Source organism: Somniosus microcephalus, chromosome 16 (genome assembly GCF_052327205.1).
Source record: "Somniosus microcephalus isolate GS21.2 chromosome 16, FLI_Smic_1.0, whole genome shotgun sequence".
NCBI classification, from domain to species: domain Eukaryota; kingdom Metazoa; phylum Chordata; class Chondrichthyes; order Squaliformes; family Somniosidae; genus Somniosus; species Somniosus microcephalus.
This window is the reverse complement of record NC_141002.1, coordinates 94961353-94975730: the sequence shown is the minus strand read 5'-3', so window position 1 is coordinate 94975730 and position 14378 is coordinate 94961353. Positions and strand designations below refer to the sequence as shown.

General features: G+C 42.4%; 1 protein-coding gene across 10 annotated transcripts in view; it reads left to right on the top strand.

Moving 5' to 3' along the window:
* Positions 1-14378, top strand: part of atp2b1a (ATPase plasma membrane Ca2+ transporting 1a) — a 112033-nt gene that overhangs the window by 21210 nt on the left and 76445 nt on the right. For all 10 annotated transcript variants that reach the window (XM_086009470.1, XM_086009467.1, XM_086009466.1 and 7 more), the window contains exon 2: positions 8334-8748. In XM_086009470.1, the coding sequence (XP_085865596.1) occupies positions 8550-8748 (199 nt within the window). In that variant the 5' untranslated portion in view covers positions 8334-8549. The remainder of the gene's footprint in view (positions 1-8333; positions 8749-14378) is intronic.

The following is a 14378-nucleotide window of genomic DNA, read 5'->3' as shown; positions in this document are numbered from 1 at the left end:
CATGTAGAAAGCCCTACAAGAGGGGGGGCGGTACTGGACCTAATTCTAGGGAATGTGGCCGGCCAAGTGGAAAAAGTGCTAGTAGGTGAGCACTTTGGTGACAGTGACCATAATATGGTGAGATTTAAGGTGGTCATGGAAAAGGACAGGGAAGGGCCGGAAATAAAGGTTCTAAATTGGGGGGAAGGCCGATTTTAATAGGATAAGGCAGGATCTGGCCAAAATGGACTGGGATCAGCTACTTGTAGGAAAATCCGCATCGGAGCAATGGGAGGCTTTCAGAAGGGAGATTGAGATCATACAATGGCAACATGTTCCCGTAAAGGTCAAGGGTGGTTCCAAAAACCACAGGGAACCTTGGATGTCAGGGGATATACGAGAATGGATTAGGGGAAAAAAAGGAGGGCTTTTGGCAGATACAAAAGGCTAAAGACGGAGGAAGCCCTAGAGGAGTACAAAAAGTGCAGGGGGATACTTAAAAAAGAAATTAGGAGATCAAGGAGGGGCCATGAAATAACACTGGCGAGCAAAATAAAGGAAAATCCGAAGATGTTTTATAAGTATATTAAGGGTAAGAGGATAACTAGGGGAAAAATAGGGCCCATTAGGGACAAAAGTGGCAATCTGTGTGGAGCCGGAAGATGTAGGAGGGGTTCTAAATGAATTTTTTGCATCTGTTTTCACTAGAGAAGGACGATGTAGACATAGAAATAGGGCGGGGGGACTGTGATATGCTCGAACATATTAACATCGAGAGGGCGGAGGTATTGGCGGTTTTAGCTGGCCTAAAAATGGATAAATCCCCAGGCCCGGATGAAATGTATCCCAGGCTGCTGTGTGAGGCAAAGGAAGAGATTGCGGGGGCTCTAACACATATATTCAGGACCTCTCTGGCGACAGGGGATGTGCCAGAGGACTGGAGAACCGCTAATGTAGTACCATTATTCAAGAAGGGAAGTAGGGAAAAACCGGGGAACTACAGGCCAGTGAGCCTAACATCAGTGGTAGGAAAATTATTGGAAAAAATTCTGAGGGACAAAATTTGTCTCCACTTGGAGAGACAAGGATTAATCAGGGATAGTCAACATGGCTTTGTCAAGGGAAGATCATGTCTGACTAATTTGATTGAATTTTTTGAGGGGGTGACTAGGTGTGTGGATGAGGGTAACGCAGTGGATGTGGTATACATGGATTTCAGTAAGGCCTTCGATAAAGTCCCGCACAGGAGACTGGTCAAGAAGGTAAGAGCCCATGGAATCCAGGGTGCCTTGGCACATTGGATACAAAACTGGCTTAGTGGCAGAAGGCAGAGGGTAATGCCGAAGGTTGTTTTTGTGACTGGAAGCCTGTGGCCAGTGGGGTACCACAGGGATCGGTGCTGGGTCCCTTGCTGTTTGTGGTCTACATTAATGACTTGGATATGAATGTCAAAGGTATGATCAGTAAGTTCGCGGATGATACAAAAATTGGTAGGGTGGTAAATAGCGAGGAGGGTAGCCTCAGTCTGCAGGACGATATAGATGGGTTGGTTAGATGGGCGGAACAGTGGCAAATGGAATTTAACCCGGAAAAGTGCGAGGTGATGCACTTTGGGGGGACTAAAGGCAAGGGAATACACAATGAATGGTAAGACCCTAGGCAAGACGGAGGGTCAGAGGGATCTGGGTGTGCAAGTACACAGATCCCTGAAGGCGGCGGAACAGGTGGATAAGGTGGTAAAAAAGGCATATGGGATACTTGCCTTCATTAGCCGAGGCATTGAATATAAGAGCAAGGAGGTTATGATGGAGCTGTATAAAACACTGGTTAGGCCACAGCTGGAATACTGTGTGCAGTTCTGGTCGCCACACTACAGGAAGGATGTGATCGCGTTGGAGAGGGTGCAGAGGAGGTTCACCAGGATGTTACCAGGGCTGGAACGCTTCAGCTATGAAGAGAGACTGGGCAGATTGGGTGTGTTTTCCTTGGAGCAGAGGAGGCTGAGGGGGGACATGATTGAGGTGTACAAAATGATGAGGGGCATAGATAGGATGGATGCTGAGGAGCTTTTTCCCTTAGTAGAAGGGTCAATAACTAGGGGGTATAGATTCAAGGTAAAGGGCAGGAGGTTTAGAGGGGATTTGAGAGAACTTTTTCACCCAGAGGGTGGTTGGAGTCTGGAACTCACTGCCTGAAAGGGTTGTGGAGGCAGGAACCCTCACAACATTTAAGAAGCATTTGGATGAGCACTTGAAATGCCATAGCATACAAGGCTACGGACCAAATGCTGGAATATGGGATTAGATTAGACAGGGCTTGATGGCCGGCGTGGACACGATGGGCCGAAGGGCCTCTATCCGTGCTGTATGACTCTGACTCTAATATTAATGACCTAGATGAAGGGAGCGAGTGTAATGTATCCAGGTTTGCTGCTGATACAAAGCTAGGTAGGACAGTAAGCTGTGAGTCTGCAATGGGATATCGATAGACTGAGTGAGTGGGCAGGAAGGTGGCAGATGGAGTATAATGTAGGGAAATGTGAGGTTATTCACGTTGGTAGGGAGAATAATTTTTAAATGGTGAGAAACTTTCAAATGTTGGTGTTGAGAGATTTGGGTGTCCTCATGCAAGAAACACAAAGCTAGCGTGCAGATACAGCGAGCAATAAGGAAGGCAAATGGCATGTTGGCCTTTATTGCAAGGGGGTTGGAGTATAAGAGTAAGGAAGTCTTGCTGCAATTGTACAGGGCCTTGGTGAGACCACACCTGGAGTACTGTGCACAGGTTTGGTCTCCTTATCTAGGAAGAATATACTTGCCTTGGAGGCGGTGCAACAAAGGTTCACTAGATTCCTGGGGTGCGAGGGTTGTCCTATGATGAGATTGTGTAGAATGGGCCTATACACTTGAGTTTAGAAGAATGAGAGGTGATGTCCTCCATTGAAACATACAAGATTCTGAAGGGGATTGACAGGGTAGATGCTGAGGTTGTTTCCTCTGGCTGGAGTGTCTAGAACTAGGGGGCACAGTCTCAGGATAAGGGGTCGGCCATTTAAGACTGATGAGGAATTTCTTCACTCAGGGTTGTGAATCTTTGGAATTCTCTACCCCAGAGGGCTGTGAATGCCGAGTCTTTGAATATATTCACGGCTGAGATAGATATATTTTTGGACTCTGGGGATTCGAGGGATGTGGAGTTCAGGTCGATGATCAGCCATGATATTGAATGGCGGAGCAGGCTCGAGGGGCCGTATGGCCTACTCATTTCTTATGTTCTGAAATCCCCAGCATCGAAGGCCCAGGTGACACTTCAGATAGGCTTCAAATGCCAAGCAGGTCTATGGGTGAAATTTGGAGGTTTCTAAATGGTTAAGTGTTTTATTGGTGGACACTAAATTGAGTGAAGATGCCAAACAGTAGCTGAACGTAATCAAAATTGTTTGGTTTTGTGGCCGTTCTAGTTTGTAAAATGGCTTTGGGGGGGAAAAATGAAGGATTTTTTTTGTCGCTAGTTAATTGTTTCTGCTATTTTTTTTCTGTTAATTTATTCAATGGTATATTTGGCTCAAGAAATGAAATGACTGATCAGTTCTTGTCACGCTATGGGTGTGCGACACCTTGGAGGCTTGCTACAGTTGCGAACTAAATGCAAAACCCCTGACCAGTTTCTCAGTAACTTGGTGTAAATGAAGCGAACACCATCTTGTGGCCTTTGTGCCACCAAGCCATTTGAGTTCATGTTTTCATACTTCAGAGTATAAGCGTAAATGAAACTGTTAAGAGTGCAACCTAATATCTGGGTTCAGGTGACCTAGTCAAACTGCAGCAGCAAAACTTGAACAATTTGACTGTCTCAATTATTTAAGACTTGTAATTCCATCTGACAATCAGTCCAGATTTTAATACATTGAATAAAACTCAATGTTTGCTTTAAAATCTTTCATGCAAACTGTGATCTTGTTAGTTATAATTTTTTGCATCCTTTCACTGTCGAGATTCATAAGTGTGTGTGTGTGTGTGTAATTCTAGGGTTGACAATGTGGAATTATTTAATTTTTGTAACCAGTTTTTTGACCTGGCTAGATGTTTATAAGATAACATTTCTGCCAATGCAGGAAATGTCCCACTTTTAATTTAGTTGGATCCTGATCTGCCAGTGATGCACATTGCACCTGTCTGATTGCCCTTCCAGTTTTAACAATTTTAAATTTTAAAAAAAAATTAAAAAAAAATAGCAACACTATTTGCTAACTTAAGGATGGCTGTTCACTCATTTATTTCAGGTTAGGGTGCTAAGAGTGCAGAGTTCACACCTTTTTGATATAGTATGTTTGATAATTCCAAATGATTGATTAAATCCATCTTCGGATAACAACTCGTCCGGCTTTGCCATTCCCCCCCCCCCCCCCATTTAAGTCTTAACAAGGTAGTTATTCAAATTCGGTATTGAACTGTGCTTGTTTATATAACTTAATAATGGGCGATAGTTTTTCAGGCCTTGGATTGACTAATTAGATTAAGCAAGAGGCTTTCCTGAGATAATCATTTAGTGAGCCTTTTCCTATAATGAAACAGTGGCAAGAATATGCAGCTGAAGGTCAAATCCTTTGCAGAGGAGGAGTACAAGTGTTCCTTCAGTAATCTTCAGTGAATAATTTGCTGCTGTATTGGGATTGTTTCTACTTTTAGTATACTGCTTTGACAGTGCTTACATTTTTTGTCATCTTGTTCTAAGAATCTAGATTGTGAGAGTCAACCTTGCATTCAATTTTTCTCAACATGCAATGAGAACTCCAGGCTTCTAATTGCAACATGCTTGGAATTCTTGCTGGAGTGCTTGTTCAGTGTTGATACATAGTACTAACAAAGTGTAACATGTGTTACCTTGCATCGAGATATCATGTTTGTACTTGAACCTTATTAGTGAAGGATAAATATAAATAACATTCCAGCCATGTAATCAAACCAATGCTAGAGAATTATATATTGAACTGTTTCCATTATTGAATATTTAATATTCAGAAGCACTTTCCATTCAGACAGTGTTGCCTTCAGGGCAGTAGGGTTACATTTATTTAGCAAAGTGGCCTTTCCTTCCCCTCCCCTTTTAAAATTGTGAGCTGGAATGTGGGCCTTTTTACATCTGTACTCCAATGTGAGTTGATCTCGAGGGTTAATTGAGTGAAATGGATTTGTGACATTCTCTCTGACAAATCTATTTCTGGAGGACTTCTGGCCTGGTCAGGTGAGGTATGTCAATGCTTCAGGAGCTTTCTATTTCTGGCACTCAGTACCAGCACCAGGCAGTCTTGGGTCAAGTATAACCTGTCGCAGATGTAAATTAAAGCTCCCTCTGCTCTGACTCGGGTGCCTTAATACCATTCTTTGATCACCTCTTGCACGAGTGTCAATTTTCTATTTTTGACACCAGCTATTTTTGTGCTCTGTGATTGACAATTTGTAGATAGTTTTGTGCTGTTGATCCAACTTGGCTAGAGACTGCCCACTATTATACGTAGGATTTTTGTCCCGTCAATGCCGACTGGTTTCAAAATGAGATCGGAGGGAGGAGTACAGCATGCTGATCTCCAGTGCTTCACATGGAAAATGTCTCGATACTTAGTGTATTTCTGCAATGACTTAGAATATTTTTACACACTGTGCAGTTGGCACCCAAAAATAAGGCAGTAACTTAATCAGCGGTTTAAATATGTTCATGAACTGGTTACACTTTGCTACTATATTTTAACTTCCTAAGGAAGTTTGAGATCAAGTAGCATCATTATGGAAGTCCCTCTTGTTTTATACTGTAGATAGTTTGTAGGAGAATTTTATTTTTCTCCTGCTGGGTGACCTCGACAGGACTAACTAGTTTATCCAGTGTCTCTTTGCTGGTGCTTCATGGGGAGTAAGTGTGTAGGTTTCTGGGAGTGTATCAAGGCAGTGACATACCTGACTTAGTAAAGTTGGCAAATCTTCAATGTCTTGGACATGTAAGTGCTGAATGTTAGAAGTATTTCTGTTTCTCATCGAATGGGTTGGGGGAATGTGGAGGAAAGATGGGTCCACAGGGCTTTTAAGAACTAGGGTACACACTGCCTTTTGTCCAATATTTCTGGGAGACTGGCTGGAAGTTAAAGAATTTGAAATGATCTTCTGAAATTCTGGTGTTGAATGTAGGCACATAATTTCAATACCTCCCTCTGGTTTATTCTCCACTCAAGGCATTTATAAAATGCCGATAGTTGCAAAACTGAGACTATCCACTTTTTAAAAAAAAAAAAAAAAAAAAAAAAAAAATTTATATAAGAGTACCAAGGAACAATGTTCCCTTAAGCTGCGCAGTGCTCTGGAGGTCCCATGCAGTTGGCTCACGAGCTTTTTAAATGGAAAAAGCGCATGCATGGGATTTTGAATGGGCCGCGCTGCCCAAAAAAATTAGAGGGAACATTGTTGCGGAAGTCTCCAATTTTAAACGAGCCTGAAATATATTGAGCTGGAAAAATAAATGGATCTGTGTAGGATAAGCATTTCATAAGTTTTGATGTCTGTTTCTAGCCTGTTCACTGGTTACAGAGTTTGAACTGTTTGAAGGGGTTGTATAATGTGTTTCGATGTCTGATTGATTTGAACAGTGTTCCCTGCAGCTAAACCTTTCAAGAACTCTATTAGACTTGTATGCTTGCTGTGCTGCGGAACCTGCAGAAGCTACTGCATCTAGGTGGCACCCCAACCAATATAAGTTGTACTTCAAATTCTCTGTGCTTGTGGTCGTCCTTTTTGTTTTAAAGATTATAAAATAAGAGCCCTCTTTTATTAACTGGTAGCGCGAATGTCCTGTATCTAAGTGGATTCAGTTAAATGTGCTATGGTAGACAACCTCTAGTGGGGGGAAAAAAGTTGAAGCATCCCCTTGCTGTCTCATTTTTAGATACCTTTCTTTGGATGAATGCTTACAGTGGGGTACCTGTCAACACATGGGTTGAACTGTGTGTGGTAGCACAAGACGATTCTAGCCTGCTAGACTTTAGATCCCCTGTTAAAGGCACTCAATCGTGGACAGGCAGCTCCACATTGGTTGAAGTTGAGATGCATAAAGGGTGTTCTGAGTGTATGGTATGCAATGAGTATTAATGTGCTTGGAGAAGGAACAGAACGTTCACCTAGTTGGTAGGTCCATGCGATAGAGTTGTTTTGCTGCTCACTTTCCTCCTCCTCCTAGTTTTACCCCCCCCCCCCTTAGAAAAATCTCAAAGTAAGAGAATGTCCAGGTGATTTAAATGGTGGACATTACCAACAGTATTTCCTTGCAGGGTCATCTACTGATTGAAGAGCAACATCTTTTCCAAACTTTCAACGGATGGCCCGGTTGTTGCAAGGATCTAAACTCCCAGCACGTTCCCCAGCCTCTGCAAAGCTGCTGAGTTAACTGCACGTTTTGACAGATCGTTAGTCTGCATGCCAGAGGAGGTCCAATAATCAGGGCAGATCTCACATTCCTGCTGAGGCTGCTGTTTGGGCCGGCAGTACAGAAAGTTTGCTACTAGCTGCTCCGCATTGTTTCTCATGTCTTCAGCAGCATTGCCCTAGCAGAAAAAGTTATCCTAGAAGAAGTAACAGCCTATACAAATAAATCAGCAATTTGTCTCTACTGTACAAGCCTTCTAATGGGAACATGAGATTAAATGTTTCCTTTTTATCATGTAAATGTAAATCTAAAACTTCAAAATATAATGGGCAGCTCTTTCCTACATGTACTGCTCTTCCATGGTGGCGGGAATGAGGGAGAATTGATTCACTGACTTAATTTGGCAGCAAGCTCAGTATGTTTATGTTCATTGAGGAGTTGGATATTTGCACAAGGGTATCGTCCTCCCTGAAGCAGTCTGAATGTTCAGGCATCTGGGGACTAATGTTGGAGCCTGAATCTAAATATAGGTTCCCATGTATAATGTACTCGTGTCCCATAATCAGGGAAACCTGGATTCCTGTGCTTGACTCGAATAGTGGGTAGATTAAAAAGTCAGGAAATTCCAGTTCATTCTGTAGCGATTCATAGAGGGGGCGCAGTATTGACTGGGATCACAATCATTAATGATCCATTGAATGTTCCCGCTAATTTTTTTTTTGGTGCACGGTATCTTTTCCAGCGGCAGCAGCTGGTGAGCGACCTGCATGGGACCTCCCGATTGGCGCGTGGGCAGGCGCTTAGGGGGAACATTGGCCCCATTATAATGCCATTTGTGCTATGAATCAAATGGAGAAATCTATTGTGTGTGTACAGGTTAAAAATCAAGTTTCTGTTGTGTATGTTTGTGTACAAATGTTAACTAAATTTAAAACTTTCTTTTGTAGAGTTCTTGTACCAAAGGATTGCGTAAAAACAAGTGAACATGGAAACCAGTCATTCGTCAAATACTGGGATTTTTAAGTAATCACGTTGGATGATATGCATTTCCTTTACTGATCAACGGTTTCGGAGGAATTACACTTCCTGGAGACGGTAATTTGGCTGGATTATTGCAAAGTTTCTTTTGCCACCTCAAGATTTTACATTAAGGATTTTCCAACATGGGTGACATGAATAATACAGTGAAGTACCTTCCAAGGAAAGCAACAGACGATCACCATGAAGGCCAGTTTGGCTGCACGCTTATGGAGCTACGTGATCTTATGGAACTGCGATCTATAGAAGCTGTACACAAAATAGAGGAGTGTTACGGGGATGTCGAAGGACTTTGTACGAGGTTGAAAACTTCACCTATAGAAGGTAAACTCTTGCACTCAATACCCTTCATTTTTGTTTCAAAGTAAGTTTCCCCAATATCCATGGTTCTAAAAATTCAAATTAATGTAGATTACTGTATTGTGCATATTTTAAACTAATTGTAGTTGGAAACTTGCTCGGAAGTAATTACTGCTGCAGTACCTTGGGTTGCATTTTCAGGCCTTTACATGAGTTTTTGATTAGATTGATGGCTTTGGCTATACGACAAGTTACATAGATTCTTCACAGCAAAAAAGAATCTCTCTGGATAATTTCCCAACTCTCTTCTGGGCGGGGATCATCATCATAGGCAGAAGTGCCTATTGAGATTCCGGTGTGTACGTGCATGATTTTCCAATCCTTTAATGGTCAGCAAATCGTGCGCAGGACATGCCCAAAGTGAGTGTGGCTCCCTGATGGAAGTACAAAGACATAAAATTACCCCTTCCATGATTTTAAAGGGTCTCGCTCGTGGACAGAAGACTCCTAATGTGGGCTGTATTTTCAAATGGCCATGTTTAATTCGCCCAGCTCTGCATTTTACTACGTTGAGTAGGTCCCAGTAATCTAGTTGGGTCAGTAGAAAATATTTTAGTATTGAAATAGCAACTGCTTTACCCTTTGTTCATCTATTGAGACTTTCATAAAATGTAAACCTTTTGGATGTTTTCAGGAATCAAATTAGAAATTTGTAAGTTCACATCTTGGGCATCCTGGTTGCGTTGATAGTTTGGTAATGCGTTGGTGTGTATTTTAACTTGGTGGCCAAGTGCTTCATTGGCTGTAAACATTCTTTGGGACATCCTCTGGTAGTGAAAGGCACTACAAGTATTTAATACAACCAGTTAAATTTAGTACAATGTGTGTTCTGCTGAGGTTGCATATCTCAATTGTGACACTGGTGATGCACTTGAGTGGAGGTTGGGTACTTCCCAGAAGGGAGGAACAATCGGGCAAAAAATGTAGTTGCCACCAACATTCCCTATAAGCCACGCAGCTCTCCGCTGGTCCCGCACAGCCCGGGACCGGCTTTTACAATGTTGGGTTTTGCTCATGTGCGAAACTGTGGACGGCCACGCCGCCCCTTCAAAGGAGCCGTGCACCCAAAAAAAATATATTAGGGGGAGCATTGGCTGCCGCGGCATCTTTCTGCATCTCCTTCATCCAGCTCGAGTGAGCCAGGCAGAAGTCCGAGTACCTCGGTGAGACCAGAAGAAGCTGGCAGGGGAATGGGTGAGGAGTTTGTTACTGAAGTTGGAACATTTGAACTGAAATTGCTTGGTGATCCACTGCATGCATGACCATCACCCAATAACATTGAGTATTGCTCTCTCAAAATGCGTACCCAATGCTAAATTTTATAATGCTCTCATTTCTGCAGTGTGGCAAAACATTTTAAATAAGTAACTATTATACAGGCTCACATGGTAGCCAATCTGCAGCAGCAGCCGCTGTAAAGGGGAAATGGGATGAGCGACCAGTTAATCAGTTTGTGGAGGTGTGGGAGTAATGGTCACTAGGCGAGCCATCTGGTCTTCCTATAGTATCGTAGGATCTTCAACGTCCATCTGAATAGAGAAGCGGGACCTCTATTTATTGTCTCATCCAAAGGATGGCACCTCTGCCACTGTAGCACTTCCTTGCTATTGCACTGAAGCTTCTTTGCCTAACTGCTGGTGTGGGGCTTAAACCCATGTAATTACCCCTTGTGTACCACCTTGAGTGTATTAAGTGTTTCCTAATTCCAAAATATACCTGTAACTATTTGCTTCCGTTAAAGCAGTTGGGAACATCTGGTAGGCACTGTTCCCTCGTGTGTTGATCTTGAGCCCGCGCGCAATTGATTTGAAATGCCGCACAGAGCTGGACAGTAACGGGGCGGGGGAGGGGCCCAATGCGCAACGGGCCCCGTGAATCCAGACAGTCGTTTGAGTCTTGCAATTGTGATCAGTTCTGAGGTCGCAACTCTTGAAGTGTGTATTCTTGGTTGCTGTGTAACGCCAGGAGGGGTTTAGCTTTCTCCCTTGAACTTTGACCTTTCAGCGGGACAATCCCCACGCTCTGATTATTTGCCTTTCAGCCTTCAGCACCGGTTTGCGGTTTACCGGAGCCCTGCATGCACAGTATCCAGTTTGCCGCACTTTTATCAGCTCTGTGCGGTGGTCAGGGGCTCTGTTGGTGGCCGGTGGGGAAGATCAAAGAGAGGGAGGGTGGAGGATAGATAGACACAGACAGAAAGAGAAGTGTCCGGACGCGTGTATTCTGTTCCCGGGGACTGAGCGGCGGCCGCACTTGGAACAACGCGGGTGGAGGCGCAGCACAAGTACAATGGCTGCTGGAAGGAGGCTAAAGCAAACAAGCTTTAGGCTCCCAGTGAAACAAAAATGGGAATTTTAAAAAAATTTAGAAAACTGTTTTAAGCTGCAACAAAATACGGGAAAGTGATATTGAATGTCCTACGGTAAGCTCCAGTTAAATTTTACCAGGTGTTGTCCCCATTTTGAACTAGTCCATCAGGGTTATTTAAATCATGTTATGAGAGCGGGAAAAGTTTGTGCCCCTGTTTGTACCTCAGTCTGAGAGAGACGGAGGGAACGGCAGCAGAAAAAGAGGAAACAACTTCTCAAACTGATTCCAACTCCTCGTCAAGGCTGAGGATAGATAACTTCACCGCCTTAGGAAGTTTAACCACTTTACTCACTTTGTTTGTTTTGATTTGTTTGGAATTAGTTTATTTTTTTATGACGGAGGGAAAGAGAAACTTGGAACTTCTATCAAAGCTGCAACGAGACTTGAAAAAATTTAAAGATTTTTAATGAACTTTTCACTGTTTAAAAACACTTTTTTTTTTCTTCCTCTTTCTCCCCCGCCCCCCCCCCCACCCACCCACCCAAAGTTTCAAATCTGATTTTGGATGAAACAGATCAATTTTCCCCTCAACTAAACAAGTTTCAACCAGGTCTTGAAGTTCAAACGCTTTTAAAGAGGGTCTGAAATGCTTAAAACTTTAAAATTGAAATTTCTCAAATTTGATTTTGGATGATCGACTGAAGTGAGTAGCTTTACACAAACATGCAACCATGCTGTTGAGGATTTGTAGAAGTTAAATTACTTTTTATTAACGATTTAAAAAATATCACTAAGATGTTTAGGAACATAACCAAGAAAGGGGAAAAACACAAACTTTTATTTTGTCTGTCGTTCGATAGTCCTAAAGTCCCAGGAATAATGTAAATATAGATTTCCTCAAACATTTAATGGAGTGTTAATTGAAATGAGTTATGAAATGATGTATAAAAATTACAGGAAGTTACTTTAGACTTTGTTTATTGAGAGACACAGAAAATACTTTGATGAAACTGATAATGTACAATTTTGATTTGGTGTAAATGTTTGAAATAGGAGATTAAAAATTGAGAGTACAATGAAGTTTGTTTCCCACTATTTAATTGGGAAGAACCTAAAATAATTCAACACTTTTCGTGATAAGTGCAGGGATCAATATTGTGGAGAATGTTTGAGAGAAAAACATTAGAAGTGTAATTTAACATCTTTACATCAACATATTAGTAAACATTTCCAGGTCAGTCTGGTTGGTTCTCCTGTCCAGGAAGAAAGATGAATGTTTGTTTATTTCTGTTAAATCGAACCTTTTCCTGCTTTTTGTTTTTAATAGCACTTTTTTATATTTGTTGGTTGTCTGGTTGCGTTGTGATATTCTAATTACTTATGTGGACGTACAAAAAAAATGAGAAGAAACATTGCTGGTAGGATTGGTCAATGGAAAAAAGAAACGTTATGAATCCTAGACTAGTGCAGCACAGAAGGAGCCCACCGAGTCTTCACCGGCTCTTTTGAAGAGCGATCCAGTTAGTCCCGCACCCCCTGCTCTCTCCCCCATATCCCTGCAAATTTTTCTCCAATTATTTATTAAATTCCCTTTAGAAGGCTACTATTGAAGCTGAAGTTTTTCCTCATGCCACTTCTGGTTCTTTTACCTTAAATCTGCCCCCTTGTTATCAACCCTTCGGCCTTTGGAAACATTTTCAACCCTTCATGATTTTAAACACCTCTACCAAATCTCCTCTTGGCCTTCTCCAAGGAGAACAACCCCAGCTTCTCCAGTCTCTCCACGTAACTGTAATCCCTCATCCCTGGAACCATTCTAGTATATCTCTTCTGCACCCTCTCCAAAGCCTTCACATCCTTCCTAAAGCTGGGGCCGAACTAGTGTTTTATATAAGTTTAGCATAACTTCCAGGCATTTGTACTCTACGTCTCTATTTATAAAGCCCAGAGGAAAGTTGTACTGGGAGCATGGTGTAAGAGTTCAGAATGTAGCAATTCTCTAGTTGGACGATTCCAGAGACCAAGGACCATCATTGAAAAAATTAATTGGAATGACTGGATTCTGGGGACAAGTGTTTTAGGTACTAAAATGGTACAGTGCTCCTGCCAGTGGTGAGAGCAAGCAAAGGGGTGAGGAGAGATGCAAACCCAACTAAAACCGATGGCTTAGAAGGAATAACACGTGACAAATTAAAAGGAGGAAAAAGACAAGAGATGATGGAACTGTGCTCTTGAGGAAAAATTAATCCTGCAAAGTAGCGCTGCAAAAGTGAGTTTAAAAATGGGCAGTCGTAGGACTCCAGACTGCGAGCGGAGGGGAAATGATTAAAGGCCTTGCTGTTAAAAGTATTTTCAAGGACTTAATCCATGAAAGGAAGATGATTGTTTAAGCCAGTACTTGGCATCGTTCAAAAATAAGCAGTTGCATACTCGTATGTGGGAGCTGAATTCATATTTTGCGATTGAGATCACCAAAGTCCTCTAAAGGAGCTGAATTTTCAGGAGACAAATAACTTGGCTCAACAGCGGGGCTCAGCCAGTTTTACTCCCCACTAAGCATTTATCCAAACAGGGGAAAAAGATCAAAGTTGAATGCCGTTCTATCTAACCATCTGATTTTTAGTGTTTTTGAGAATAAAATCTCTTTGCTTCCCTTGCCTCCCTTTTCATATCTGTCTAATTTAGGGATCTGCTCGTTGCTTCCCTTGTGGAGGCTGTCATTGAGCATGTTCAAGACAGATCGATTAGATTTTTGGATATTAAAGGAATCAAGGGATATGAGGATAGTGCAGGAAAGTGGAGACAAGGTAGAAGATCAACCATGATCTTACTGAATGGCGGAGCAGACTCTAAGGGCCAAATGGCCGACTCCTGCTCCTCGTTCTTATGTTATATCTATACAGGTCTCCGAGCCCCTCACTAATGCATACGTGGCAAGTGACCTGCTCCCAGGTAGCCTTCAGTTCATCTCCTCCACTAGTGGTTGAAACCTGTCTAATTTTGGCCTCTGCTTGTTGCTTTGGGGAGGCACCTGGCCTCTGCTTGATTTTTTGGTACAGTAACAGTAGTAAATCAGGCCTATGCCTGCTGTGGTCCAACAGACCTGTACTCCACATTAATGCAGCCATTGCATCATCCTTTCATTGTTAAAAACAGTTGTAAAGAATTGGCTTCTCTTTGGGCATGAGACTTCCAATAATTGGTTGTCTTTGTTTCTCTCTGCACTGTTTCACTACTAATCCATCGTACAGTAATTGTTTAGCTATCTAGCAGGAATTAATTTA